The sequence below is a fragment of the Gymnogyps californianus genome, chromosome 1, assembly GCF_018139145.2.
Source record: "Gymnogyps californianus isolate 813 chromosome 1, ASM1813914v2, whole genome shotgun sequence".
NCBI classification, from domain to species: domain Eukaryota; kingdom Metazoa; phylum Chordata; class Aves; order Accipitriformes; family Cathartidae; genus Gymnogyps; species Gymnogyps californianus.
The window spans coordinates 2,871,719-2,898,958 of record NC_059471.1 but is presented as its reverse complement, the minus strand read 5'-3'; the positions used below and the strand labels follow the sequence as shown (position 1 = coordinate 2,898,958).

Here is a 27,240-nt window from a genome sequence, read left to right as displayed (position 1 = left end):
GCGGTCCCCACGGAGCTCTGCGAGGGGACGCCCTGGTCCAGCCCCGGCTCCCGAGGGGGATGTCCCGGGAAAGGGGAGCTGGGGGGTGTGGGTGCTGCCGGGGTGGTGGTGGTGGGGGGGGGGGTGCCTCCCCGTGCGCGGAGCCCCGCGGAGCCTCAGCCCTGCCCCCCCCCCGGGGAGGGGGGGGATCCGCGGGGCGCGGAGCGCTGGGCGCGGAACCCTTTGTTATGCTAATCCGGGCTGACATCACGCCGCATATCAAAGCCGAGAGGGCCGCATATAAGGCGGCTCCGCGGGCCGCCCCGCCAGAGCAGCCCCGGCCCCCGCGCAGCCCCGGCCCCGCCGCGCCCGCGCAGCCCGGGCAGAGGTAAGCGGCGGCGGCGGGGAGCGGGACCGGGGGGTTGCGAGCCGCTACCGGGAGCTGCGGGAGGGGGCAGTGCCCCGGTGGGACCCACACACACACCCCCCCCCCCCCACACCCCCAAACGCCGAAGGTGTGAGGGCGGGGGTGGCCAAGAGCAGGGGTCTGAGGGGAAACTCGGGGGATGCAGGGAGAGAGGAGACCCGGGGGGATGCAGGGAGAGGGGAGGCTTGGAGGCTGCAAGGGAGAGAGGAGACCCGGGGGGGATGCGGGGAGAGAGGAGACCCGGGGGGGATGCGGGGAGAGAGGAGACCCGGGGGGGATGCGGGGAGAGAGGAGACCCGGGGGGGGATGCGGGGAGAGAGGAGACCCGGGGGGGGATGCGGGGAGAGAGGAGACCCGGGGGGGGATGCAGGGAGAGAGGAGACCCGGGGGGATGCAGGGAGAGGGAGGCTTGGAGGCTGCAAGGGAGAGGGGAGACCCGGGGGGGATGCAGGGAGAGGGGAGGCTTGGAGGCTGCAAGGGAGAGAGGAGATCCGGGGGGATGCAGGGAGAGAGGAGACCCGGGGGGGATGCAGGGAGAGGGGAGGCTTGGAGGCTGCAAGGGAGAGGGAGACCCGGGGGGGATGCGGGGAGAGGGGAGGCTTGGAGGCTGCAAGGGAGAGGGAGACCCGGGGGGGATGCGGGGAGAGAGGAGACTCAGAGGCTGCATTAGAGACTCAGTGGGGTGCAGGGAAAAAGGGGGTACCCAAGGGCTGCAAGGGAGAAGGAGACTCACAGAGTGTAGAGAGACCTGAGACCGATGCACTGCAGGGGGGAGCAGAGACCCAAGAGCTGCAAGGGAGACTGGACACCCAGGGGGCTGAAGTGAGCGGGGAGACCCAGGGGCTAAAAGGGAGGGGGGAGATGAAGAAGGGTATAGGGACACCTAAGGTCCGGGGACTGCAATGGAGAGGGGAGACTCGGGGCTGCAAGCGTGAAGGGAGATGCAGGGGGCTGCAATTGAGAGAGGAGCCCGGGAGGCTGCCGAGTAGTGGGGACACCCAGGGGTTGCAATGGAGAAGGGAGATGCAGAGGGCTGGAAGAGAGAGGGGAGACCCCAGAGCTGCAAGTGAGAGGAGAGGCTGCATGGAGAGGGGAGACCTGGGGGCTGCAAGGAGCCCCACCACCCCCCATCGCCTGTCCCTGCTCCCCGTCCTCACTGCAGGTCATTTGGGGATGCACTACCCCTAAACCAGGCGACCGTGCTCCCGGCAAGAGCTGCAGGCTGGCAGGCAGTGGGGTCAGGTGGATGTCTTTCCTTCTTAGGTGGGAAAGTTGGAAAAATGTGAGATGGATACTCACACGTTTATATATAGTTTGTATTGCCTATTCCCATTCCCGGGACTGGACTCTCGGAGGTGTCAGATGGGAGCGTTTTCTGTGTGCAAGAGCGGGGCTGGCTGCAAACAGCCTCGGGGTGAAGAGAAAAGGGAGCTTTGAGGTTTAAAAACAGCTCCGGTTTTTAGGAGTCCGCAGGCCACTTGCTGCTGGTTTGATCAGTGACCCAGAGCTCGCCAGAGCTGTAAACATCACGTCTGCCCCAAAGAGTCTCCCTCCCTCCCCTCCCCTTGCAAATTCCTCTTGCAAACGTAACCTGTGCTGGACTGAGTGGAAAAAGGTATTATTACCTCCCCAAATAACAGGGGTGGGATTGCAGGCCAAGCTTGCAGCTCTTGGGGTGGGGTTGGGGGGGTTAGATCATTTGTATTCCTCACTGAGGGGGATAAAAACCCCAAACTGTGACTTTTTCAAGGCAGGGGGGCAAAGCAGAGGATGACGTTGGCTGGTCGGGGTTAGCGAGAGGGTTTTAGACCATCTGAGACTTTTTACACCCGACTCTTTTGTTGTTCAACAATTCACGGGAGGGAGATAAGGGGTCTGAAATATCTAAATGGACACTAAAAGGCATGGGAAGGATTAGGGGTTGAAGGTTTCCAGTGTGCTCGTGGAGAGGGGGGAAGCAAAGAGCTTCCAAAGATTAAAAGATACAGAAATACCCTGAAACAAGAAGTACGCCTGGATGCTCATGGGAGCACTGCCTTCAAGGGACACATCAAACCCAAATCCGAGCGGGCATTAAAGAAAAACAACCCGTGGCGATGAAATCCTGCCTCCCTTGTAGTCAGTTGGAGTTTTGTCTCGGACTTCAAGGGAGCCGGGAACTCGCCCCTAGAGGTTATTAAAATCCTTTGTAATAACAGCACTTCTCTAGTAACCCTTTACACCAGGCGCTGGGGTCGGGGTAGCCAAAAAGCAGCCTGAATGGAAAAATACGTTGCAGATGGCAGAGAAAACACCCAGAAGTAGTCCTTCCCCGCCAACCCAATTGCTCCCCAAATGGGGGTATCGAGGCAGAAAGCTGCAGCTGGGACAAATCCAGAGCTGGGGGTCAGGAGGGATGTGCTTTTCCCAGGGTAAGGGGTTCCCCAAAGCGATGCCGACCGCTCCAGCCGTTCCTGGTGCCATCCCTAAACCCCTTCGAGGGGGCGACGTGGGGGGACGCGTGGTGACGGCTTGGGGCTGCCAGAATGCCGTGCGATGGGCTGTGAGACTCCAGAAACACGGAGCCCTTCACAGCGGTCCAATGTGGTGGACAGGTTTTTCTGTTTATTTTATTATCGGCTTTCTCGTGGGGTGGGAAACCACCGCAAAGACCACAAAGAGCAGCCCAGAGCGGTGTCTGAAGTGAATAACTGAAGGGAAACCCATTTACTGCTATTAATACCGCTGCTAAAATAAGCAAGCCGTGCCCCGGAGACAGAGAGGACCCCTCTAAGAATTTAAGTCCTGCACCTGGTTTGTTTATTTGTTTGGACTGAAGAAGGGAAAAACAACAACAAAAAATGGGGGTCGGGGGGGGAACCCTTGAGCGCTTTTGTCTCCTCCTCGCTGCTCCCCGGAGACAGAAATGCGATTTTATGTTTACGAAGTTGCAGCCCTTTCTGTGAGCTCCAGGTGCCCGAGGACTTGGAAGAAGTGAGAGGCAGAGTTAATGAGGTGAGAAGGAAAGCAGAAGGGAAAGAAAGGAAAGCTGAAGGGAAAGAGCGAAACACATTTGTCGTAACAGATCAGACCGAAACATCTGCAGGGCATGGGCACCTGCGTGAAGTCGGGAAATGCCGTTTTTATAATTCCTCTTCTCTGCAGAAAAAGAGGAAAGAAAAAAAAAAGAAATCTGGAGAGAAGGAAGAGAGAGATGAATAGCTGAAGATTTGGGCATGTCTAAAGATTTATCTTTTCTTTTTTTTCCTTCTTCTCAAGCAATTACACAAACCTTTTTTTTGGGGGGGGGAAGTGAAGCAGCGAATGAAGTCTTGCCATGTGCAGGGTTAAATGGAAACACACAATCAGACCATAACTCAGGGTGTAATTCAAGCCATACGGTTTGTCTGTCTGTTGACTCGAAAGGTTGTATCAAGGCTTGGTGAGGGAGGAGACTGAGAGGGGATAATCCAAACTTTTTTGTGATTCATAAACCACTCCTTTGCAATTTGGATAATAGATCTCTCTCTCATGACGACTCGCTAAACTTCAGAGTTAACCGTAGCTCGTGTTCTTTCTCTCTCTCCTTTCAGGTTGTTCATCTCCAAGGAGGAGCAACACCGAAACGGAAGGGAAATACGTTGTGCAGAAAATTAGGAAAACTCTTTTTTTTTTTTTTCTTTGGAGAAGCTGATTTCCTTCAGCAAGTGGGGGACGGTGGAGAAAATGAAGCCGAGTCTGCGATTTTTCTTAGCTGGTTTTCTGTCTTTGATACTGCAGACGGGGCTTTGCTATGGGATAAAATGGATGTAAGTACCTGGCTATTTCTCTGCATTTTTCAAGTCTTTGTAGGCATTGCTGGTCTCTTACCTGTTTTTGCAACTGCTATTTGAGGCACACTGTAAAGCCGTTTAAAGAGCAGCAAGCGCTGCATTTCTCCAGGCATTCATTGATTTCAAGTGTGTGTACTAGGGGCTTGTGCTAACAATATGTCTCCATCTTCTTTCCAAAATATGCATGATTTAGGCTCGCTTTTTCTTCTCCTCATTGGTACCAAAGGAAAGGCACACACTTGAACGCTCACATGAGCCACTTAATGAAGTTTCTAGCGTTAGCTCCTGCCACGCAGGGAAACTCTCCCACCGGGACCGCTGGTTGTGCTGAGTAGGAGCTGAGAGCAGTAGGGACGGCTGCTAAGATAATGCTGCCAATCTCCAACCACAGGGGATGCTTGACAGATAACATGTTTTTTTCACGGACCTTTTAACCTTTGGATTTCATGAAGGGTGTTAAAAACGAGGCGGGGGGGTGGGGGGAGCGGAGAGGAGGGTGAAGAAATACCAGGGAGTGTGGTCAAGTCTGGATCGAGTTTCCTCGGAGGTAATGTCACTGCAAACAAAGTGAAAACATCACTATCTCATTTCTTTGCCTAAGCAAGCAATCAATTAGTTGCTTACTGCAAAATAAACAAACAGGCCCCTCCAACACCCATCTGGTTTCATGTCCTTGATGAGTGATCTGTCTTTTCTACTCGGGTTTGAAGCTGTGCATGAAATAAATAAGGGGATGTGGGCTAGCCTCAAATGAGCATCTTCCGTAAAAGAAAAGGCACAATAAAATGCAATGCCAGGGAGAGTCTGTTGTGTAGGGTATAGTGCGTCGAGGTGAGGATCTTGGGGGTTAGGTGGGGAAATTGAGACAAGAGGTTCCTATTTTGTTCCTCCCTCTGTGCTATGTCTAATTCCTATTCCACTGTCCCAATCATTGTCATCTGAGGCTCTCCCCATGCCACCTTTTATAAAGGCCCTCTTAAATTTGGACATCTTCAAGTTAGATGTCTTGTTGGAGCCAGTGTTTTCACTGCCCTGCATGCAGTCATGGGAAAGAGGACGTTCCAGATGGCGATTCACCCTCTCCAAAGAGAGACATCCAACACAAATGTCAGGAGACGTCCTCTGGAGATGCTATGGACTGCAGGGAGCTGGTTGAGACCACACATCCACCTTTTATATGCATAAAGAGAAGCAGGGTGAATCCCTCCGTAGGGTGTTTAAATGCACATGGTCAGGCGGGAGGAATAGTCACCTACTTTAGGGCATCTTTCATTTGCTGTCTCCATACTCTAAGGACCGTGTTGGAAGTAGAGGAGAGTCAGGATCGGATTTGCTCTTCACCGTCTTGGCTTTACACCTTGTAGCAGTCACCACAGCTAAATTATATAGCCCAGCTATTTATTTCTGCCAGCTTCCTTGAGTATTTAGGCTCTCAGCTCTGCGTATATCCAGCACCTTGCACAGGGCGGGCATCTCCTCTCTGCAAGACATTCAGCAGAGCACTTATGTACAGACCCAGAACTGCGCGGAGGGGCTCGCTTATGTGCTTGGCATTAGGGTCCCGCTTAAGCAAGGTGCTAAATCCCAAGCGAAGGGCCTGGGTTCCTCCAAAGGGCAGGGGCAAAATGAGCTTCAGAGGGAACCTGATAGCGCGGTGACAAGCCGTAGGCACGAAAAAAGGCTGGAAGGCAGGGCAAGGTCCCTAATAGCTTTGTTGGCAAAAGCAGCCTTTCGGCTGGTAAGTGGTTAAGCTGCGAGGGTTGTTTTTGGGGATGGGGTGAGGGGGAGAAGCAGTTGGAGGAAAGACGCTGCAGTTGCCGCTCCTCCCCTTTCCAGCAGACATATCCCCCCCCCCTATTGAAAAGCGAGTGGGGAAGATGAAAGCTGGGATTAAAGTGGCATTTGAAGCATGAACTGCATCCAGATGCGCCGCCGGGGCTCCCCTCACACCTGCTTAAAACCTGGCGGAGACCTGCACTCCCTGTCCCAGGGCACTTCAGAACTGGGATGCTGCCAGCTGGGATTTCACAAAATTACAGGGTTTTTTTTTGTTTTCATTTGCTGTTTCTCCTCCCTTCCACACCCTTGTCTTTCTATGGAAACACAGGCCAATTTTCCCCCCCTCCCCATCACTCTCTTTTTCCCTGCTGCAGCGGTGCTGCCATCCTTGGGGCTAGGGGACCGTCCTGGGAAATCACGTGGGTAAACTCTCGGTGAACAGAGATCGATGCTACTGAATATCGAGTAATACCTCAGAGCTGCAATCCCAGCCCCGGATTCACGTGCTGGGTGCTGTACAACCAAACCCTGCTCCTTCCCTCTCGTGCTTGTGAATGGAGGGGGCAGGAAAAAAAAGGATGGGGTGAAGAGGGAGGAAAGTGCTACAAGATGTTTTCGGTCGTGGGCTTGTCTCAGCGGTCTGCCCGCTGCGCCGTTGTTGTAGGCACAGTGCCAGAGGCGAGCTTCAAAGGGGATTTGGGAAGGGAGGGGGAAGATAAGGAGGTGGGTTTTACCAGCCTGGGGAAGAGGGAGCGACTGATATGAAAGGCGATAAGAAATTCAATTTTGATTCAGCGTGTGATGTAATTGCAGAGGGAAGGGGAGAAGAAAAACACACTTTTCAGCCGTTCAGGACTTCCCTGTAACACAAATATCCCCTGTAAATTAGTAAAAGAGGGGAGAGTCATAGAATCAGAAGGTAGAAAGGAGCTATTTATTTTATTTTATTTGGCTTATTTTTACAAGTTTTGTGGTCCAGATCCCCAGCTGTTGTAAATCGGCACGTGCCCTTCCCTCCCACGGAGGTGTGCACCGCCGAGCATCCAGCGCGGTGCGTGGATGGTCAGCATCTCGTAAACCCGCTCTTGCTGCTGGAGGAGCTTCATATTTTGGCCTCTTCCATGCGAGCTCCAGCGAGCTGCTTGGGTGTAAAGTCAGGATACGGACAGATCGTTGCAGGACCAGGGCTGCCGTGGAGAGGCAGCCTTTCCATTCAACGGGTATGAGCCCCTGAGTCTTATTTTTGCACGCTGCTTTTTGCAAACGCTTTCCCATCCTTAGAGCAGGGGGGTGTTTTGCGTCGCTTTGTGGTCCTCGGTGCTTGTTTTGCATCACAGCGGCTGGGGAGGTGAGGCAGCCATCAGTTTCGATGGGAGATGTCTTAGGGCCGGTGCACGTAGGAACTCTATCACCTCGCCGGTGTCCTTTTGCACCTCCTTTAGCTTTCCTAGGAGGGCTTGGGTTTGGCCAAGCCAGGTTGCTGAAGCAACTTGTTTGGGTAGAGCTGAAAAACAGATGAGCACTAGAGGGAGCTGCGGCCAGATGTTGCACACCACAGAGGTCTGCAGATGTTGGGATGTCCAGGCACAGAGTGGCTTTTGAGGCATTTCTGCCTCTCCGGGGGTTGGCATCTCCTTTGCCCGGCGCCAAGACACAGGTTGGACTGTCCCTCTGTATTGAGTATCACCTTCAACGTAAGAGTGGTTGTAAAGAAGCCAAATGCAGGAAGCGGGTTTTTTTTTGCGTGGCTTGCAGGATCAGCCCATGACAGCAAGTGGTGACATTAGGAATCCCATCATTTTTAGGTGGAACTTGGTCACTTTGGGAAGTCCCTGCCTGTCCCTGTTGTGGTGGCCTGGACATGGCCCATGCCCTCTGGAGCCATCCCTAGCTGAGCACCGTTCCCAGCTACGAGGTCAGCTTTTCTGCACAATTCCCGTGGTTAAATCACAGCCCTTCAGGAGCAAAAAGTGGCTTAGCCATACATCTCGGTGAACCCAGGATGTCCCCCAGCTCACCAACCTCGAGCAGCACCGCAGCCTTTCTGCAGCCAGCAGAAAGCAGGGGAGAAAATGGAAAGATTTTGTGCTTCCCGGCAGCTCCTGCTTCTCTCCTTCAACCGGGAGGGGGGGGCGAGCTGGGACATCGGGGCACGGGCGCCTGCGAGGAGACCGTCTGCCTGGCAAGGGGGCTGCTAGATGAGCTGCCGTGAAAGGACTGCAGGATGGGGATGGCGGGAGGGGAGCGGGCTGGGGGCGAGGAAGGCGGGGGGACAACGGCTTTGAAGTTTGCTCTTCGCTCCGTAGGCAGCTCGGGAAAACTTGACAAAGCTCCATGGCCTTCCTCGGCGCTCGGTGAGCCAACTCGCCGCTGGCATCGACTTCAGTCGAGCTTGGGCTGGAAGTCAATGGCCTTGTGCCCACTACTGCCAGTGCTGGATTTGGCACTGTATCTGAAAGCAGCTCTTATTTTAAGCTTTTACTTCAGGGTTGGTTTCCCCCCCCCCCCACTCCTCTCCCTCTTCCTCCTCTTTATTTCTTTTTTTTTTTTTTAACTATATAAATCCTGCTTCTCTGTTTGAAAAGGCTTTGCAGAACCAGTGGAAGCATTTACCAGGGGAAATGGTGGCTTCCCCAGCGCTTGTGGTCCCCAGGCCAGGACTGATGCAGGGCAGGGTGGCAGGGGCATGGGCTGCCTGTGACTACCAGGAGCTTAGACAAGGCTATTGTAACAGCCCTGCAAGCCTTTTCCAGTTGAAAACCTGAGAAAATGAGGCTCCTGCAGATTAAAAACCTTCAATGAGATCGAATGCAAAAACACCCCCAATCTCTGCCTCTCTTGATTAAAGTTGACTGCACACTTCACTCTCCACAGCCGTGTAATTTTGTCTAGATCTTTTTGTTTCACCCAAATCCTTGCAAGATTAAAGGGTTTAAGAATAGGCATAAAAAAGAGAGTGCCTTCGCAGAAAGCAGAGAGGGCAGTTTGGAGCAGAAGTTCATGGTTTCACCAACAGTCCCTTTGTGAGACCTTCTTGGGTCACATCACACGAGGGAGGATGGGGAGGTGGCCTTCAGAGAGAGACCACATCAGAGAGAGAGGAGATCCTTCCACCCTTTAAGGGTGTTTTGAAGGGCACCAATGCTTCACTGCTCAGTTCAAGGAGTTTTTCTCCCTGTGGCTTGACCGGGAGCAGTGTCCTACTCACAGTGGTCCTTGTAAACCAAATAATGTCTGCCTTTCACTGATATCTGCTCGGATCTGAAGGTACTTCTCCTAAGCTGCTGCTCCTATGAATCTATGAATAGTCTTCTCATGGAGCCCAAATCTGCAGGAATGGGCCCATACCTCTCAAAGGACCTAACACTGTAGAGCATTCATGTTTTCAAATGAATTTATTAACTGCCTGAGATAATTAAAAGAGTAAACGAAAGTCATGATCCATCCATGCATCATATTTCCTCTGTAATTACATTTATGGTTTTCTGTCAGTATCCATAACTTCAATTGAAAGCCCTGCTATGCTATATATAAAGCAGGAGATGTTTGGTTTGGGGCCTGTTTATTTAAAGGGATGGGTCAAATATGTATATTTTAAAAAAAAAAAACAACCACCCCTCAGTTGTCCTCAGCTTTCTGGAGAATGAAGGATGGGGCAGGAGAGTCAAGGGAGGAGAGCAGGACGTTAGCAGGAGGAAATAGTGAAAAGCAGCATTTATAGGGTGGCAGAAGGTAAAATCCCCCCGTGCTGCTTCTCAGATGAAGGGTGTAAGTCCAAAGAAAGATGTTTATCAGGGATTTTTTCCCAGATTGAGGACTAAAGGCTGTTCTGCTAACTATGCCCTTGAGGGCTGCTTTATTCAGGCTGGCAGCACCCTTTTGGCTCCAGTTTCCTTCCCAGTGCTGGTGGTCAACGGAGACCGGGTAGAGATGGGATAGAGACCCACCACCAAATCCCACCATGGACAAGACTCTTCTGGGGGAAGAGGATTTCCTTTCCACTGCCCCACGAATGGACTTTGTTCCCCAGCAATGTCCTTTGCAGGTGGTGGGCATCCCTCCCTGGTGCTGCCAGAATTTGGGGAGCAGGGAGGGTTGGTGCCTTTCCACGGGGAGGGTTTACAGCGACAAGGGGTGGAGAAGACATTTCTGAATATAGGACAGAGACTGAGCAAACCTGGGCTGTCAGGGCATGGACTAGATGACCTAACAGGCCTCTCACATTCCTGATCTGTGATTTATAAACGCACTTTTCGGTCTCGGCAAGCGACTCCAGTAACTGTGAGTTTTCTTTTCCATCTCCATTACCCTTTACTTTTTCCTCCCGACGCTTGGAGATGTTTCCAATTATAGGTTCTCACAAGCAAAGGCATGAAGTTCAGGCCTGGGAGATGTTCAGAAAACACCTTCCTGCATCTTGCATTTTTATTCTTGGTGGGCTCCCTGGAGCTCGCCTCAGTAGACGAGAAACAGCCATTGCTGCCATTTACTGAGTTCTCCCCAATGGGGCCACGGTCCTTCCTCTCTTGACCGTCTGGCAGATATTTTTCCCTCTTCCACGAAGCAAATTTCTTTCTTGTTGCATTATAAATCTGCTTCTCTAATGGTGATCATTTCAGGCCATCTGTAATAACATGATCTCATTGTATCACATCCCCTTTTTTCACAATGGGGATGAGTTTCAGTCTGGTTTCAGCTCTCATCCCAACTTGTAGGTGGTTATTTCTGCTGTTCCTGACTTGTCTGTAATGGTGAGATGCAGGTGCCTCAATGTAGGCTTCCAGGTCCTTTAAAGATGCCGAAGACCTCTATACAGGATTAGAAAATGTGATGCAGGACCTAGGAGATATATGCATCCTTCTGGAGGGCCAGGTGAAACATCCCAAGGCCTCTAAAGTGGCCTTGGCACCTCTGATTGGAAAACTGAGCTGGTGCCCTGTAGTACAGTATCTCTCAGAGACCTGGAGCATTCCTCATTTGCCTGAAGCTCAGGCTGAGAAGTTCTCTCATTTTGTCTGCCTCACCCTGCCTGCTTATTTTGCTGCTGGGACATACTGTGCTGGAGTATTTATCATTTTTACTCTATTAGTGATGAGCTGCTTTGGCCTCTTGCCTGATTTGCATTTCAGCCCATTCCTGAGAGTTGCTGATAGGCTTTCTGGGATAAATTTTCACAGGTTTCTGGTGCCAAGTGCTAGGGGTTGGACTCATCTCACCCAGCTCTGTGCTTATACAGTCCAGATGTCTGCGTCCAGAGCTCAGTGCCTGGCTTCCCTCTATAGGCAGTGAACAAAATGAGCACTTCTAGGGCATGGTGTTATCTTACTGTAGATCTCAAAAGCACATCAGGCTAATTACTCCCTGGACGTGGCTTTTTCTTTCCATGGGCTGAAGAAGGACCCTGAGGGACTACCATGAAGTCCACGCTGTAGAGGTTTGCGGTCAGGTGACATTCATACTGTCCAAAGACTCATGCCTCTACCTTCAAGGACATGATATATCTGAGATACCTGAGCACACAGAATATCGCCAACAGGTTTTGTGTCCATCAGCTCAGGTGCAGCACTGGTTCCCATCTAAGGCAGGATGAGTTGCCTTCTGCCTGCGTGTCCCTCTCCAGACAGGGAGCGTCGCGTGAGCAACAGCGCACAAGGGACCGAGATGAACTACAGGGCAGAATTTCTGACAATTAAATACTCCACTTTTTCCTTTCCCTTGAAATTCACTGGCCAAAACTTCTGTTCGCTGTATATTTAATGGACTTCTTTAAATATATGTATGATGTATATATTTGCATAGCTAGCAGAGTGGTGGTTTCCCTTCCAAGTTTGCCACTGATTATCTAGTGCCAGAAATGCCGAACTCCAGCCGCCTGGGAATTTGTCAGTGCAGACCTACTCAGCCCTAGCAAGGATCGTAGCTTTTCCCTGCTGGAAGAGCAGTTGGGGTTAGCAGTTATACGCAGCCCGGAGAGAGCTCCAACATACACAGCAGCTGGTTCAAGCCAACCTTGAGGGAGCTGGTGGAACATAGATGTGTTTTCCTGAAAACCGGAGACCAGAGCTAATACCCCCGATCTTGGTTAGGGCTCAATTTTAGCTCCGTTTCCATCTCATTTGACTTCTGAAGGACGTGGATGTTACAGTAATAAAGTGAAATGCACCCAGAAATGTGTCTGCTAATAAGCCAAACTAACCAAGATGGCTTAGGATGAAACTGAAAGGCAATACATTTAACAAGGAGAGAAGGAAATATGTGTTAAGGCAGTTGTGTTGCCAGGATCAGATGCCAGTTACTGATGCAGCCAGCTAGAAAGTTGTTTTATGGGAATGAATAACATTTATGACTACCCTAAGCAGGTCATAAAGATACAAAGAGAGTTACACACCAGGCTTCTGCTGATCCCTGGGGGTGCTTGGGGAAGAAGAGCACAGCCCTGTACAATGCATGACAGCATTTGCTTTTTTTCTTTTTTACCTGGAAACATTGGCAATTGCACACTAGAAGAACCGATGGGGTCTTTGGGGTGTTGTTGGCTTCTTCCATGGCAACATATGTGCTGGTGCTAGTGGGTCCCTTCTCAGTTTTGACCGTGGCACTCTCTCTGCACATGCTCTCATTGCGCTTCTGCACCACATTTTTGGAGACTAGAGAAACAGGCTTATCTACGTGCAACAGTGATGGAATTGGTGGAGGCCCATGACATTAAGTCTAAGGGAAAGCATCTGTTTTGCAAACTTGGTGGCTTTTCCTTAGGCCTTGCAGGGAATTTTCTCCATAATTAATTACATGACATTTAGCATAATCCTTAGAGAGTGTGTGAGACAGATGCTCAATGCAAAACACTGATAACACCAACTTCACTTTTTTTTTTCTGAATACCACAGTCTTGGAAGATCCAGCTTTCTGTTATCATGGAAATGATGGATCATTTTTCACTCTGTTGGGAGGTCCGTCCTCTTCATTCTTCAGCAAAAAACATTCCCATAAGGATTTGCACATTCAGTCAACTTGGCGTATGTCCCAGGAGCTTTGTCCAGGCTCCCCTAGATGATGGAGAGAAACGCACACTTCTAGAGGGTGTTTCTTCCCACCTACCTTAAACACCTACTTCAGATGAGATAAATCACTCTTCATAGTTGCCCGTCTTTCTCACCAGCTTAAACTAAGCACCTATTTACAGGTAGCTAAAATTAAGTGAGATGAACACAGGCCAAAACATTCACTGGACTGGAGGTAGTGGAGAAATTAATATTGACCTGAAGATTAACTTTGTTGCAGGTTTTAATGCCTTTTTGCATGTGCTTGTCTCCTCAGAGCTCTGTCCAAGACTCCTTCAGCTTTGGCCCTGAATCAAACCCAGCACTGCAAGCAGCTCGAAGGCTTGGTGGTTTCCCAGGTACAGCTGTGCCGCAGCAACCTGGAGCTGATGCAGACCATCATCCAGGCGGCACGGGAAGTGATAAAGACCTGCCGTAAAACTTTCTCAGACATGCGGTGGAACTGCTCTTCCATTGAGCTGGCTCCTAACTACCTGCTGGACTTAGAGAGAGGTAAACAGCACTGCTGGCTCAGCCGGGGACATGAGTGAGTAGAGTCAGCCGGTGTGTGTGTATGCGTGCTGAGGCTGGGAATGATCTTGCTATCAGGGAGGACAACTACATAGCCTAGTTGTCCTGTTCTCTGAGACCATGTTCATTGTTATGGTGCCAGTCATGCCCAGGAGCTCTCAAGTCCAAGACCTGGTCTCCCACAGCTCTTACAAAGCATGCCACCAATCTGGTCTGCTCATCTCATTAGGAGTCATGGTGCACTTGCTCACAGCCATGGACCTGCTGTTCAGGGCGTGCAGACTTGTCAAGCAGCACACGCTACACGTGAGGCTGCACAGTCAGCTTTCATGGGTCAGAGCATCCTTGCACGCTCATGCTGCAGCTCTATGGCCTCCCACCACCTCCCCCAGCTCCATGCATGCCAGCTCCATGACCTGCCGGCAAGCAGCATCTAGCACAGGGGCAAAAGGAGGCAGGAGAGTCCATGGCGGGGCTTCTTCACGTGCTCCAAGAGCAGATCGCACCGCGATGGACAAGTTGCGTAAGTCCATGTGCCTCCTTGCCCTCCTGGGACATTGCCTCGTGTTGAAGAGCTCACTTAGGAGATGTGCTCCAAGCTGGTGATGCCGTGGGAGGTCTCAGCTGCAGTGAGTTGGTGTGTTTGGTGCTCTGTGGGGCACAGATTGTGGGTCTCTTTTTGGGGAACGTTTAGCTGTCCCAGGAGTCTGAGCTGGAGTTCTTGTCTCTTCCAGGCACAAGAGAGTCAGCATTTGTGTATGCCCTTTCTGCTGCTGCCATCAGCCACACCATTGCCAGAGCCTGCACCACCGGGGACCTCCCTGGCTGTTCCTGTGGTCCCATCCCAGGTGAGACACCTGGACCTGGGTATCGATGGGGAGGATGTGCAGACAACCTCAACTATGGTCTTATCATGGGGTCCAAATTTTCAGATGCTCCCATGAAGATGAAAAAATCAGGATCACAAGCCAATAAACTGATGCATCTGCACAACAGTGAAGTAGGGAGACAGGTAACAAATCCACGAGAGTTATTGTAATTGTACAATCATCTGTAGTGGTCGGTCGCTCTGTGAGGTTCAGTGTCTCTATCAGCTAGCGAAAGGAGCAGGTGTCTCCCAGATTGCTCTGAACTCCTTTGGCCTGCTGAAGACTGTGGCTATGTAACTCACGCTGGGACTCACGAGGTCCTGAATGCTATTATCAGCCCTATATATCCGTGGGTGGGATGTCTCATTGCCACCCTTTCCACAGCCAAGGATGGCTCTGGCTTGCTTACCCCAGGAGGTGTGGTGGGGATGGGTCCCGTCGTGCTCTGCCAAGGGCGTTGCACAGGCGAAGTGCTGTGTAAGCGTGGAGGATTATCATCTGCCAGACGTATCCAGCAGCAGCTGCCTTCTAGCCATCCCTGCAGCCAGGAGGGCTGATTTTTCCTTTTCAAAAACTGCTTCGCTAGTAATTATTCCCGTATCTGGCAGAAGCCGCTTTTAACAGCTTGCATCCAGTGGAGGGATAATGCTTGCCATGTGCAGTGCTTGGTGTGCACCGAGGTGCAAATCCCGATCGCAGCCCTCCATGCAGCTGGAGAAATGGGTGGGGGACTGTAAAGCTGACCCCTGCACCCATCTCGGGGGCTGCAGCGGTTCCCTAGGCTGGTCCTACCGCACAGCTTGGTCCTTCCAGGGCTGCCTGCGCTCGGGCGCTGGGGCAGATAAAACTTGGAGCGTGTTGAGCTCGTTGGCAGCTTACTGCGTAACTACAGGCTGAACTCACCTTTGCAGAGCACAACCACACCGAACTTGCCTCCCCTGGGTGTTTTTCTCTCCCATTCGCACTCTATCTGGTTTTTTTTTTTATTATTCTTGTAATGTCTTGAGTTTTTGCTTTAATTGCAATGGGCAAATTTTTGTTTGGGACACAGTGTTGCCATGGCTGGTGCCTTCACCCCTTCCTGGCAGAGTCCTGCCATGTCCCATAGACATGAGACTAGTGCAGAACCAAAGTAAAAGGCTCTTTTGGCCCATGGCCAGCAGAAACGCAGGGTGAGGGTGCCCTGAATTCATCAGAGCCTTGACATCTCTGTTACCCAAAGCTGCTGGAGGCAGAAATGGATGTTAATTATCTATTTATGGGTTGGTTTGATTTTCAGCTCCTTAGGAATTTAGAGGGTGGAAATGCAGCCCTATGTAGATATCTGATCAAAATTCAAAATACTCTTCTGTCTGCTGGCTGCAAAGGTGCCTTGGTGAAAGTAGTCCTGGGCTGATAATGATCACCAAGGAGCTGTGGGATCTCATTCCCTTTGCACAGTAGCTACTCTAGAGTGACTGTGCAGAAATCAGAGCAGCAGTCCTTTTCTATAGCAGTCCCTGCTAAGAAAGTGCCTTCTTTAGCAAGCTTGTGGGATGTTTGGAGGTAAGAGAAGGGCATTTCCTAACTCCTGCATTCCTTTTTGCAGGTCTTGAAAGCCTCTCTTGAAATGAAATGTAAGTGCCATGGAGTTTCTGGGTCATGCTCTATCAAGACCTGTTGGAAAGGCCTTCAAGAGCTGCGAGACATTGCATTGGACCTCAAAAACAAGTATTTATCGGCCACCAAGGTTGTTCACCGGCCCATGGGCACACGCAAATACCTCGTGCCAAAGGATATTGATATCAGGCCGGTTAAAGAGACAGAGCTGATTTACCTGCAGAGCTCGCCCGATTTCTGCATGAAGAACGAAAAAGTGGGGTCGCACGGGACCCAGGACAGGTGAGGGTTTCTGCAGCGGGTGCTGACTGCACTCCGAGCCCCAAAGAGGGAAGGGAAGAGGGGAACATGTGTGAATAAGAGGCAAATAATTGGGGAGGTAGCACATGCATGCAGGTAAAGGACATCTCTAACATACGGCATGGTCTACAGATGCCTAAGCCTATTAGTGGTGGCTATGGCCAAGACAGGGCTGCAGACACGTTTTGTGTCATACAGGCAGGCACAAGACACCTTTTGATATCCCCCAGGCAGCTCACCTCCGCAGAAACTTCTAATGATCAAGCAGCTGCTTTATACTGTCTCTCTAAGTCATTTCTTGCAGTCACTGCTGATGTGATGAGTTGTTACTCTACTGTAAGGCTCCTCTGAGTAGGCAAGTGTTAACCCAGTTAGGACCAGTGCTCCTAGGCAGCCTTAAAAAAGCCCTGAAAACTATAAAGGTAAATTTTTAGGATTTTTCTTCCACTGCATTTTAAAAATCCAGGTGTGTTTGTATTGCTTATGTCTCTGCAGAGGAATTTCTTCATCTCATTAATATTAGTGATTTAAGGTCATCATACCCAGCCTCCACTGGGCACAGTGCTGTCCCCTTTCACAGGCAGCAGACATGCCTGTCTCTTTGCATCATCTGTTGAATTCCCTCCAAGACAAACCAGTTCCATGTTTTAGCAGTTTGAGCATCTCTAGGTGGGCAGCAGACCCTTCGACAGCCAAACAATTGTGTATTTCCAGAATTTTGCAGGATTTCCAGATTTTTTGTTAGGTGGCTGCAATGGCTGGCTTTCAAGCTGTCTCATTAGTTGCTGTCTGCTGGCTTGGCTTTCTTCAGATAGTTCTCATAATTCTTCTTTGCTCTTTGTGTTACTTTGTGGTGGAGACTCAGACAGTCAAGTTGCCAGGAGCACGCGCCTGCCCTTTTGTGGGGTGTCTTCATTTTAACTCTTGTTGGACGTAGTGGTATTTGGACCACTTTGGTTCAATGGAGAGAAGGTTTTGCTGTAATGGAAATGAAGTAAATGACCCAAATGCAGAAAAGATACTCTTTGGATACCTTTGATTCATAGGAAGTATTTGGTGAGGGGACCTTAGAAGCTATCCTTTGGCAATGGCCATTTAATCTGGAACCGCAACTCTGTAGATGAGATATCAGCATTTAACCGGTGGAACTGATCAGGAGATGATGACAGTTGAGTGAGACAAGTGTGTCCTTTTTGTCCTCTGGTGTTTTGTGGAGTTTTGTATCCTCCAAAACCAGTGGCTGGACTGCTCTACAACAGCGCTTGTCTGGCAGCTTTGTGGTGGGAACACCAGGCTGATGTTCATCGCCAGCCCAGCGGTGGAGCAGTAATTAGCAAGTGAAGATGTTTATGAGTCGCTGAGGATCATAGGGAAAAAGCATGTGTCGAAACTGGTTTCTGAGGGAAAATGTCATTTGAGTGGAAGCGATGTTTTGGTGGATTTGTATGGATTTTGACAAATTTGTGTCTCGAAAAAGACCTCTTTGTTGTGCCACTCTGTTTTGCAATGAAAAAAATTCTGGAGGTTATTTGGCTATTAGTTTTATAGGAATTGCGTGAAATCAACAGGTTGTGTCAAAAACAAACTGAACCCATTACAGATTTGCCAAGTAAAACATTTTCCATGAGCTGAAATCCTTTCAAGGGGAGGGAGGAGTGACTACTTCTTCATCTAATTTCATTTTACATCAGATTTTGCCTTTTTATTCCAGCTAGGGATGAAAAATATGTCAAGGTCTTGAATGTTTTTTTTTTTTCTTCCGAGGATAGGAAAATGTGTATTGCAGGCGTCCGTTTATCCCGAGCTGGGCGACAGCAGCGATTGTGAGCCTGCCAGGCGAGGGTCCACGGGAAGTGAGATTGAGTGAGGATTTAGAGGACCGAGATATTGAGGCAGGAGGGGATGACTTTCAAAAGGAACCTGTCAAGAAATACTCCTTATTCTCGGATGTGCAAGACGGTGATGGCTGTGGGAGGGGAGGAGGGCGAGATAGTCCCGTGTTGGGCTGCAAGCATCTCTCAGGCCACGTTTTAACGTCATGTATAGCTACGTTCATTTTCATCGCAATCCATCTGCAGGCTCTTGAGAAGATGCCTGGTGTCTCAAAATTGGCACGTGTAACACAAGCCATAGCAGCCCCTTTTCTGCATTAAATTAGTAGGGGAAATAAGTGTAAAATGCACACAATGTGTTTACAGATCAGTCCGTTCTTCCTGGGGGGAGCGGGGAAAAGGAGGGGAGCTTTCCTAACCTCCTCCTCCCGTGGATGCCTTCTTCCCTTTGCAATTTTTCTCTCATGAAGAGGACATCTAAATGTATTTTAAACACAGTGGCTCTGTTCCAGCCGGCCGTGGGGCTGCAGAGATAGTGCCTAATGACAGGGATAAGGGAGAAGGAACACAAAAGGGATGCTGTTAGAGAGGGCAGGGAAAAATGTGGTTCGTGCTTACTCCGCAAAGATGTAAAAACACTCACATGGAAATAGCCCAAACAGGTTTTTATTTTATAAGTGACGTCCCAGAGACGTCTTGACATTTTATCCTTATGCACATCAAAATTTTCTGGGGGAGATCCTGCTGTTTCCTACTAGGCTGATTTTTAAGGTCTTTTATGGGAAATGCAATCAAAAAGGGATTTCTAGTGGTGGTCCTTCAGTTCGTTTTCTCTCTTCTTCCACCACCTGCCTATTCCCTCTTTGGCCTTTTTCTGGCTATGAACATGGGTGCAGGGATCAGCCCATGGGGTGTTACAGTGCAGACCCCTAATCACCACAGTCCAGGAGATCTCGGTCTGGGCATCTCCAGCATCTTTCCAGCCCCGCTTTCTGCCTCTAAAGGGCTGCAGAGGGGAGGAGACCCCATTAACAACCCCTTTTCCTGTTACTGGATTAAAAAATTCAGATCGCTGCATATTTGTTACAAAAAATGAGTAGTTTTGCATCATATGGAGAAAAAGTCCTTTCTCCCCTCCCTTTCCCCCAGGTCTGGTGCTTGCTCAGAGCACGCTGGAAGCAGGACAGAGGTTGATGGCTAAGTTGCAACACCTTGGACATATTGGGTTTCAGTGTATGCTGTAGGGAACAATCCATGCACCGGCAGGTGGGTGGAAGGGATAATCTAATAGGTGGCTTCCATCTCTCTAATTACCCCTTGCATTATGCGGACTTATTGTGTGTTTTTCAGGCAGGAAAGGGAATTGAATTACCTTGTAGTGGAACCGCGTGAAAATCCACTCGGAAAACGTGCACTCAGTTACTCAAAAGCCTTTCAGAGCTCTTTGCTGAAAGGATTTCAAAGCCTTCTTCCGAACAAGCCCGAAATGTTTTCTAAGACGCCTTGGCCTTTCTTAGTTCGTTGAAATTAGAAATGGTTTGGAAATCTGCATGCCTCCAAGCGCTTGGGGTGTATCCAGATTTCAAAGTCAGGGAGGTGAACCCGAACCTGAGATTTGAAGCCTCTTTGAAGTGCTCAAAATCTGATTAAGGAGCTGAGTTTTGCAACCGGTGTCCAAGGCTCCTGCAAACAGGCTTGCTGCAACTGCAGCCCTCATCGACTCCAGCCAAACTCCATGTGCTTACATGCCACCATCACACTTTCATAGCCAATAAAAAATGGTCCGGAGGAAAATCTAAGGAAGCTGATCTGTGGAGCAGCAAGTGGATTGTACAGCTTTCCATACAACAAATTAACCACTGGGAAAAATGTTTATGTTCTCGTTTCAGAGCTTTCTTGGACAAAAGCACCCTATAGCTCATCTTCTAACAAGTTCAGTTTCTCCTGCCTGAAAAATTCGTTATCAGCTTCCAGCAAATGATAAATAATAGCAAATTATGAAATTGAGATCTCTTTTGTGAGAAAAGAAGCAAAAATATTAACCTTTATCAGTAGCGTGCAATGTATCATATTTCAAAGGCTGTTTAAGGTCCCTTAAGGAATCCAAGGAAAGGGAAATTCTGCCATGCATGCAAAAGCCTCCAGCCCCTGAAGCCTTGCAGAGATAACTGAGCTGTTTATTACTGATCTTTCCCAGAGCGGTCTTGGAGCCAAGCGAACGCTGCTCCCTCCCTGCTGAAGATGGGAAGGAGCTGCAGAAATCGGGCTGCAACGTTGCGCTGCAGCTAAGCTGGCTCGATCAGCCACCACTCCTTAGCTGACTCACTTTGGCCACGAATGTGGCCATTCTTTGGTGGTTGCTCCTTGCTCACGTATTCATTCTTTTCTGTAATATAAAATATTAGTCTTAGGTGTCTCCCAAGGTGTCTTAGGCTGGTATGTTTTCTTGGATAGGAACGTGCATGAGGTTAGCTGAGCATGCATCTGCCGCTCGGTGGTGACTGCAAAGACTTAGCGGCTGGTGGCTACCTCTTTGGCATCTTGGTGGTCCCAACAGCAGGGCTGATCAAATGCAGCAAAGGAAGGATGCAAGGATGCAGTGGTTTTCAGTGTTCAATGGCAGCCCTTGATACCTCTTGTTTCCTGCCACCCCGAAAATACGCTTTGCATTGCGTGATTATGTGGGCAATGAAATTTCTTAGCAGAAGCACTCATATTTAGATGGGGAAGAGGGGTAGTTATGGGTAGACGACAGCATTTGGTGTTTGTTTTTTGTTACAGCCTCTTTTAGTTGCTGTTACTCAGTGAGGGCACAAGAAGCAATATGAGGAACTTTGACTTTGAGTAGGTTATAACGGGTATGATGATTTAGTAATTTTTGGAACCGTTACCAGGTGTGCCACCCTTTTTTCATGGGATCCAACAAATGTTGAATAATAAATAGCAAATAATCTGTGAGTGTCCCGGAATTTTAAACTGGAGGAAAGTCAGAAAAACGGTAGCTTTCTGTTCCTCCCACCTGCCATGCTATTTCTACTTTCCCAGGGCAATGTGCTCGTAGCTGGTGCCCATTTCGGTTGTTGGGCCAGCTGGGATTTTGAGGCTTTTCTCAGTTAATCCCTGGGGAAGTTTGAATCCTTCCCACTTGGAGAGACCTGGATTTGACCATAAAGTTTCCTGAACAGATTTGTGAATAATAAATTTATTGGTGGAAAGAGTAATTTCACACAGTGAAAATTGCAGTGGATAGTGAATTCAGGGGATAAAAAATTGCAGCCAGCTCTGCTAAGTGTATTTAGTCCCTCTGCATCAAAACAGCGTTGGAGTTAGGGAATATTGGGGCTGGGAATGACTTTCCATGGAGCCTGATCTTCTTAGGAGCAAGACTGAACTGAGACCACCTAGGCTATTACTGAAGACATTTGTCTACTCTGGTCTTAAAAACAGTTTCCCTAAACAACCTGTTCCAGGGTTTTACTATCCTCGGAGTTATGTTTTTCTTAATCTGAATTCAAACTAATCATAATCTGAAATCAAACTAATAATGTCTTGCCCTCTTTCCTCAGCATATAAAGAACATTTCTTCTCTCTCCTTTTTGCAATAATCTTTTATAGGTGGGAAGACACCTCTTCTTACAAACTTCTCTAAGTCAGTTCCTTCATCCTTTTCTACTTTCTGAACTGCTCCCCTGACTCTCCTGGGAACATTCCCACATTTATCTGGATCTTTCTCAAAGTGTGTTGCTTACTTCGCATTTTAATCCACTCTCGCAAAATGCTCTCAGCTCCTTTTGCCCCAGCATTATCCACAAATTTTTAAGCTCACTCCCTACTCCTCATTAATGAAAATACAGGCTGGTTCGAGGATCTCCCTTGACAACTCCTTGCTGACATGTACTATTGATAACTCTCTTTCGTACAGTCATTCAGTGTCAGTCTCTAGTCGTTCCTTGTGGATGAGAAAGCAATTTAAAAGTAGTTAAGATTCTGCCCTCAAAATCTTACATGAAACTGTGCACTTTGATGTATTTTTAGCAATGTCCATTGTGTTACATACCTCCTGGGGGATTTGAATTATTTTTCTCTTTCTTTCTTTTATATACTCCTGGATGACTTGACATTACCAGAGCAAGGGGCACTAAAGAAATTAATAGGAATCTGATTTAAAAGAGAAAAAATAAATTACTTCTTTACACAGCAGTACTGTCTTCTGGGACTTGTGGCTGCTGGAGTTCATGGAGGCAGATGGTTTCCCTAAGGTCAGAAAGGGATGAGACGAACGCACGGCCAAGATGCCCACAAGGGGATACTGAGATGTCTAGGCAAGAACATACCTTCTATCATCCCTAATGCAACAGCCCAGGTGCTGGTGGTGTGTGAGGAAAAGGACTACAGAAAGTGGCCAGATTTGTCCTTTCCTCCCTGAACAGCATCTCCCACAGCCATTGGGAGATGTACTGGGCCAGGCAGGCAGTTGCTGTGACCCAGAATGACTTTTCTTATGTACTCATAAGCGGCTTCCACTTATCAATGGGACTGATGGAGTGAGGTCCCAGTGGACATCTGACCCATCCCTGTCATCATATGTCATTATTGTGGGCGACACAGTACAGAGTTGGCCTCGGTTTGGCTCTCGGATGCCAGCTGGGCAACCAAAAGAATCTTTCCTTACATCTGCTGATGGGACAGAAGTGAACTGGGATCCACAATGAAATGAAATGTGACATCTCCCCATAGCTTTTAAAATGAAAATCCCGCAGGAGGTAACTGTGAGATGGCTTAGCCTCTCCATCTGCAGGAAAACTCTTAGAAGTGCTGGGATGTCCTTCACCATCTCTGCCGAGGAGCCACCCCCAGGATGAGGCTGTATGATGTACCACAGTGTTTCTGCAAATGAGGGCTGGAAAGGGGAGGTTTTGGACAGGCATATTGAGTGGGATTTGTCCGGTCAGCAGGGCTGACCTCCTCCCTTCTTGCATAAAGAAGGAAAAAGCACTGTGACAATGTGAAAGCCTGTTCCTGAGCCAGGACCTTGGCTGGGATTACGGCCGAAGCATTGTTTTTCACTGGTCTTCCAAGTGCTTCTAGAGGTTACGGTGTTGTGTTAAGATGCAATCGCCTGCCTTCATATTTTCTCTCCGAGGCTCAGGAGGAGGGCATTTCTCTGAGTTGCTGGAATCGTGCTGGACCAGGCCCAAAACAAATGAGATTGAACTTAACCCATCAGCGGGGAGCCTGGTGAGATCGCAGCCGCGGGCTCTGAAAGCAGATGCTCGGGGGCAGCTTCTGTGGGTAAACTCTGGTCTTTGGGCTCCTTTGTCTTCCCCCACTTGCTTTTTGTATGCATAGATACAGCTGAGAAACTACCTCTGTTTCAGCTTGCTTAAAGAACAATAAAGATAATTCATCCAGGCCTGTGCTTTAAAACAGAAAACAAAATCTCTGGTTAGTGGCATTGTCAGGAAAGTTTTCTAGAAGCTCATTTAAGTTCAGGATGGGGTCAAAAGCTTTGTTTTGGCTATTTAACCCATCTGTCCAGAATGCCCCTGTTCCTTTATCCAAAGCTGAGGGAAGCTTGGGGATTTTTCAATAAGATTTTGGTTTTTTTCTTTTATTTCAGGCTGGGTGGGATGGGGACAGCTATGGAAAGGTATATCTCCTAGTAGATTTTTTTTTGCAAACCGCAGGAGTGCATGCAAGGAAAGGGAGATTCCCAGGTCCCAGTACAGCAGGTAGAAGAGTTTTGCTCTCTATTTGAATGGGGTGAATTTGACTGTCAGGTGCTTTGTACATTTGGGGAGTGAACGTGCTCAACGGTGAACGGGAGTCAGAGTGGACCCGTATTCCTTTTCTTGGCCATTTTCATGAGCTCTCAGCACGAGGTGGCATGGATGCACTGCCCATCCATCACCACACTTCGGCAGACTCCCCATCCTCCCTAGGTGAACCTCCGGGCAACAACCTTTCCATCCACCAGTAAAGCTGAGCAAGGTTGTCAAATACCCTCCCCTCTTCTAATGTCAACACGCCTATATTTGAACCTTTGCTCTGAATATTTAATGCATTTACTAATACATTTATGAGGAGTCATTCGGAGGTTTCCTGGCGGAGGGGCCCTGGCTCGCAGGGGCAATAACAACGCCTTTGGTTCAGCGTTAGGCAAACACGCTCAGTGTGGTTGCAGACTTCGGCTTCGGTAGAGGCTTTCAAAGGTTTGTAAATATTTACACACACTCCCGAATGAGGGGGAGCGGGGGGGGCCTTTAAACACTGAACCTGGAGAGGAATGCGAGTCAGAAATAACAAACAGGAGGCCTGCCTGAGTCAGAAAAAAATAAAGGAAGAACAAGAACAAAATCTCAACACCTCATTAATCCCATAACTTCTCCTAAAGCATTACCTCATGAGGAATTCCTATAAATCTCATGGATTTGTTTTCATCTATTAATGGAGTGCTCAGCTCAAGAGTCCGACTCATGCTCCTCTCTCCTTTCCCTGCCCCAAACCAGCCTTAGAGCGTTTCAGTCCAAAATAGCCGTGCAGAATAAGATTTAGGAGAGATGTCAGCAATTCTCCCATTCTCCAAACCGCCTTTCTTACAGTAGTTTCAAGACTCCATCAAATGCAGAGCCCCGTGGTGTTGGGTGCATAATGAGATCTGTTACTCTATAGCACTAGTGTCCAGCCAAGCATCTGACCAAACATGAACACTTCCACCCTGGGCTATCTTTACAGCCCATGGAGAAACGGCATCTCAAGGACATGGTTCATCTCATCCAAAAGTCAATGCTTGTTGCGCTCTCATGTCCAGTGACCCAACTTGGAGTATTTTAGGAGAATGAGATATAGCTGGTTTTTGAGAAGGGCTGTGGATCCGTGGTCAATAGATCAATGAAAGAGATTCCCCAATTCATGAGTTACTTCTGAAAACCTCAAGCCAGCCACTTGCAAGCGAGGGAACCCCACACAATGGCCGGCTTATCCTGACGAGTCTGGCTTTAATTAAAAGCAGAAGCAAAACAAGCAGTGAAAGTCCGTGTGATATTTGGCGACTTGTCATCCTACACTGTGCTCCTGCCGTGCTGCCTGCTCCTGGGTCAGGACTCAGGGTGCTATAGGGCCACCTCCCTGGCTGCTCGTGCTGTGCTGGGAGACACTCGAGGGGGAAAGTGCAGAGTCCGGCCCTGCTAGTATTGGCTGTGATTTCCCTGATAGGGTCAGGGCTGGATAGTGGCTGTAACAGCCTGCTCAAGAGCTTTCCCAGCCCGGGATCATTGGCACAGAGCCTGTTCAAATACTCTGTGGCTGCAGGGTTCCTCCTCCATCCTTTTCAGGTTAGGTAGTGTTGGACAAACACCGGTGTTTGTTCTTTAGGGTATCATCTTCTTCCAGCTCCTTTTGACAGCTTTGGAGCCTGCTGGGAATACAGATTGCTAGGGACTGTGAGTTTTTGTTTTGGTGGAGGTATTACGATAGCTTTGCTTGTCTGCTTGTACGGGAGCTAGGTCCTGCCTGCCCTGGCTGACAGGCAGCCTGAATGCCGCTGAGCCTGAACTGAGAGTCAGAACAGGAGTTTAATGTTATTTTGGGTGTCAGAGCAGGAGATGCAAGTACAACCCTGGGCATCAGAGCAGGAGATGTGAATGCAGCCCTGGGGCTCTCCCTGCCTCCCTTGCAGGTGTAGAGGACTGCCTGGCTGGGTGCTCACCCCTGCCATGTGCTTGCTGCAGCTGAGATGCAACCGTGCTGGCTTCACCCAGCGCCTTGCAGAGCTGTCAGGCCCCAGCACCACCGCAGGGCAGTGGTTTGGAAAGCCTGGCGGGGATTTGCGTTTGCTCACCACATTTTCTTTCTTCCAGGCAATGCAACAAGACCTCCAACGGGAGCGACAGCTGCGACTTGATGTGCTGCGGCCGAGGCTACAACCCCTACATGGACAAAGTGGTGGAGCGATGCCACTGCAAGTACCACTGGTGCTGCTACGTGACCTGTAAAAAGTGTGAGAGGACTGTCGAGAGATATGTGTGCAAATGAAAACCCTCCTCTCTCCACCCGGGAGCGGAGACGCCAGCGGCACCCCAGCACTATTCAGAGAAGAGAAAACCTGTCCCCGACTAGACAACATTTATCTTGTAAAGACACAGACTTGAAGAAAGATGGTAGGAGGGAAAAAAAACAATCAATCACATCAGTAAAGATAAGGCCCTTAAAAAAAACCCAAACCCACAAATGTTTCCCCCCTCCAATAAAATGCTCTCTGAGAAGACAAAAACTCATTTGGGATGGTATCTTCTTCCAAAATATTTCCTATGGTTGCCAATGACGTCCGGCCATCAAGTGCCTTAGTATTTTGAGAAACAAAAGTAGAAACTTTCCCCGGGGAAGAAAAGCAACTCTTGTTTGAAAATAACTAAGTCTCACACCTGCCTATGCCTTCTAGCACAGGTACTGAGTCTGCATTAGGACCATCCCAGAAGGGAAAACGCTACAACTTTTCAGCAATAACTGCCTTTGTTGCCAAAGACTTAATTTTTAGCAGGGAAGCGTCCACTCCGGATGATAAAGGTGGAAAGATTTCAGGTCAATCCCCTGAAATGAAGAACTCATTTTAACCTTTCTTTCACACAGGTCTGCGACTTTGAAGTTACTGCTGCAGGAAAAGCTGTCCTTGATTTGTCCAGGCTGGACGGGGTTTCAAATTCAGCCATGCAAAAAATCCCCTGGGATCCCGGAGGCAGTGAGAGTAGGGTACCCTGAGAAGGACTTTATGGGGTCCACGAGATAGTAGTGGAGCTGTTAGGATAAAATAACAAAGTGAAGTCAAAATCCAGTGGGAAAGTAAAAAAAAAAAACACCAGCTCCTGCTCTCTTTCTCTCTTGCCCGTTGGGTGTGATGCCCTTAGCCACCGATCTTCTGCCACATTGGGCCATCAAGTCCTTAGGGAAATATGCCGCTGCCTCTTTTCCCCCAGCAAAACTATTGGCCCAGTCCCAAGAAACTGCAGAGAGCGGAGCAGGTCCGGTCCCGGCTGTAGGGAGTGCAGCCATGCAGGGCAGCAGCTATTCCCAGCA

At 49.3% G+C, this 27,240-nt stretch overlaps 1 protein-coding gene across 1 annotated transcript; it reads left to right on the top strand.

Moving 5' to 3' along the window:
* The first annotated feature begins 4,111 nt into the window (after positions 1 to 4,111).
* On the top strand, positions 4,112 to 26,202 carry WNT11 (Wnt family member 11). The gene is made up of 5 exons (XM_050913833.1): positions 4,112 to 4,194; positions 13,315 to 13,550; positions 14,303 to 14,580; positions 16,026 to 16,318; positions 26,028 to 26,202. Exons 1-5 carry the CDS (start codon positions 4,112 to 4,114, stop codon positions 26,200 to 26,202), a joined length of 1,065 nt encoding a protein of 354 aa, XP_050769790.1.
* The last annotated feature ends 1,038 nt before the right edge of the window (positions 26,203 to 27,240 follow it).

Bases quoted from the DNA above. Each gene is read 5' to 3' on its own strand.
- WNT11 (XM_050913833.1), top strand. From the start codon at position 4,112: ATGAAGCCGAGTCTGCGATTTTTCTTAGCTGGTTTTCTGTCTTTGATA. The intron at 13,551-14,302 runs GTAAACAGCACT...TGTCTCTTCCAG, and splicing joins CCTGCTGGACTTAGAGAGAG to GCACAAGAGAGTCAGCATTT. The intron at 14,581-16,025 runs GTAACAAATCCA...TCCTTTTTGCAG, and splicing joins ACAGTGAAGTAGGGAGACAG to GTCTTGAAAGCCTCTCTTGA.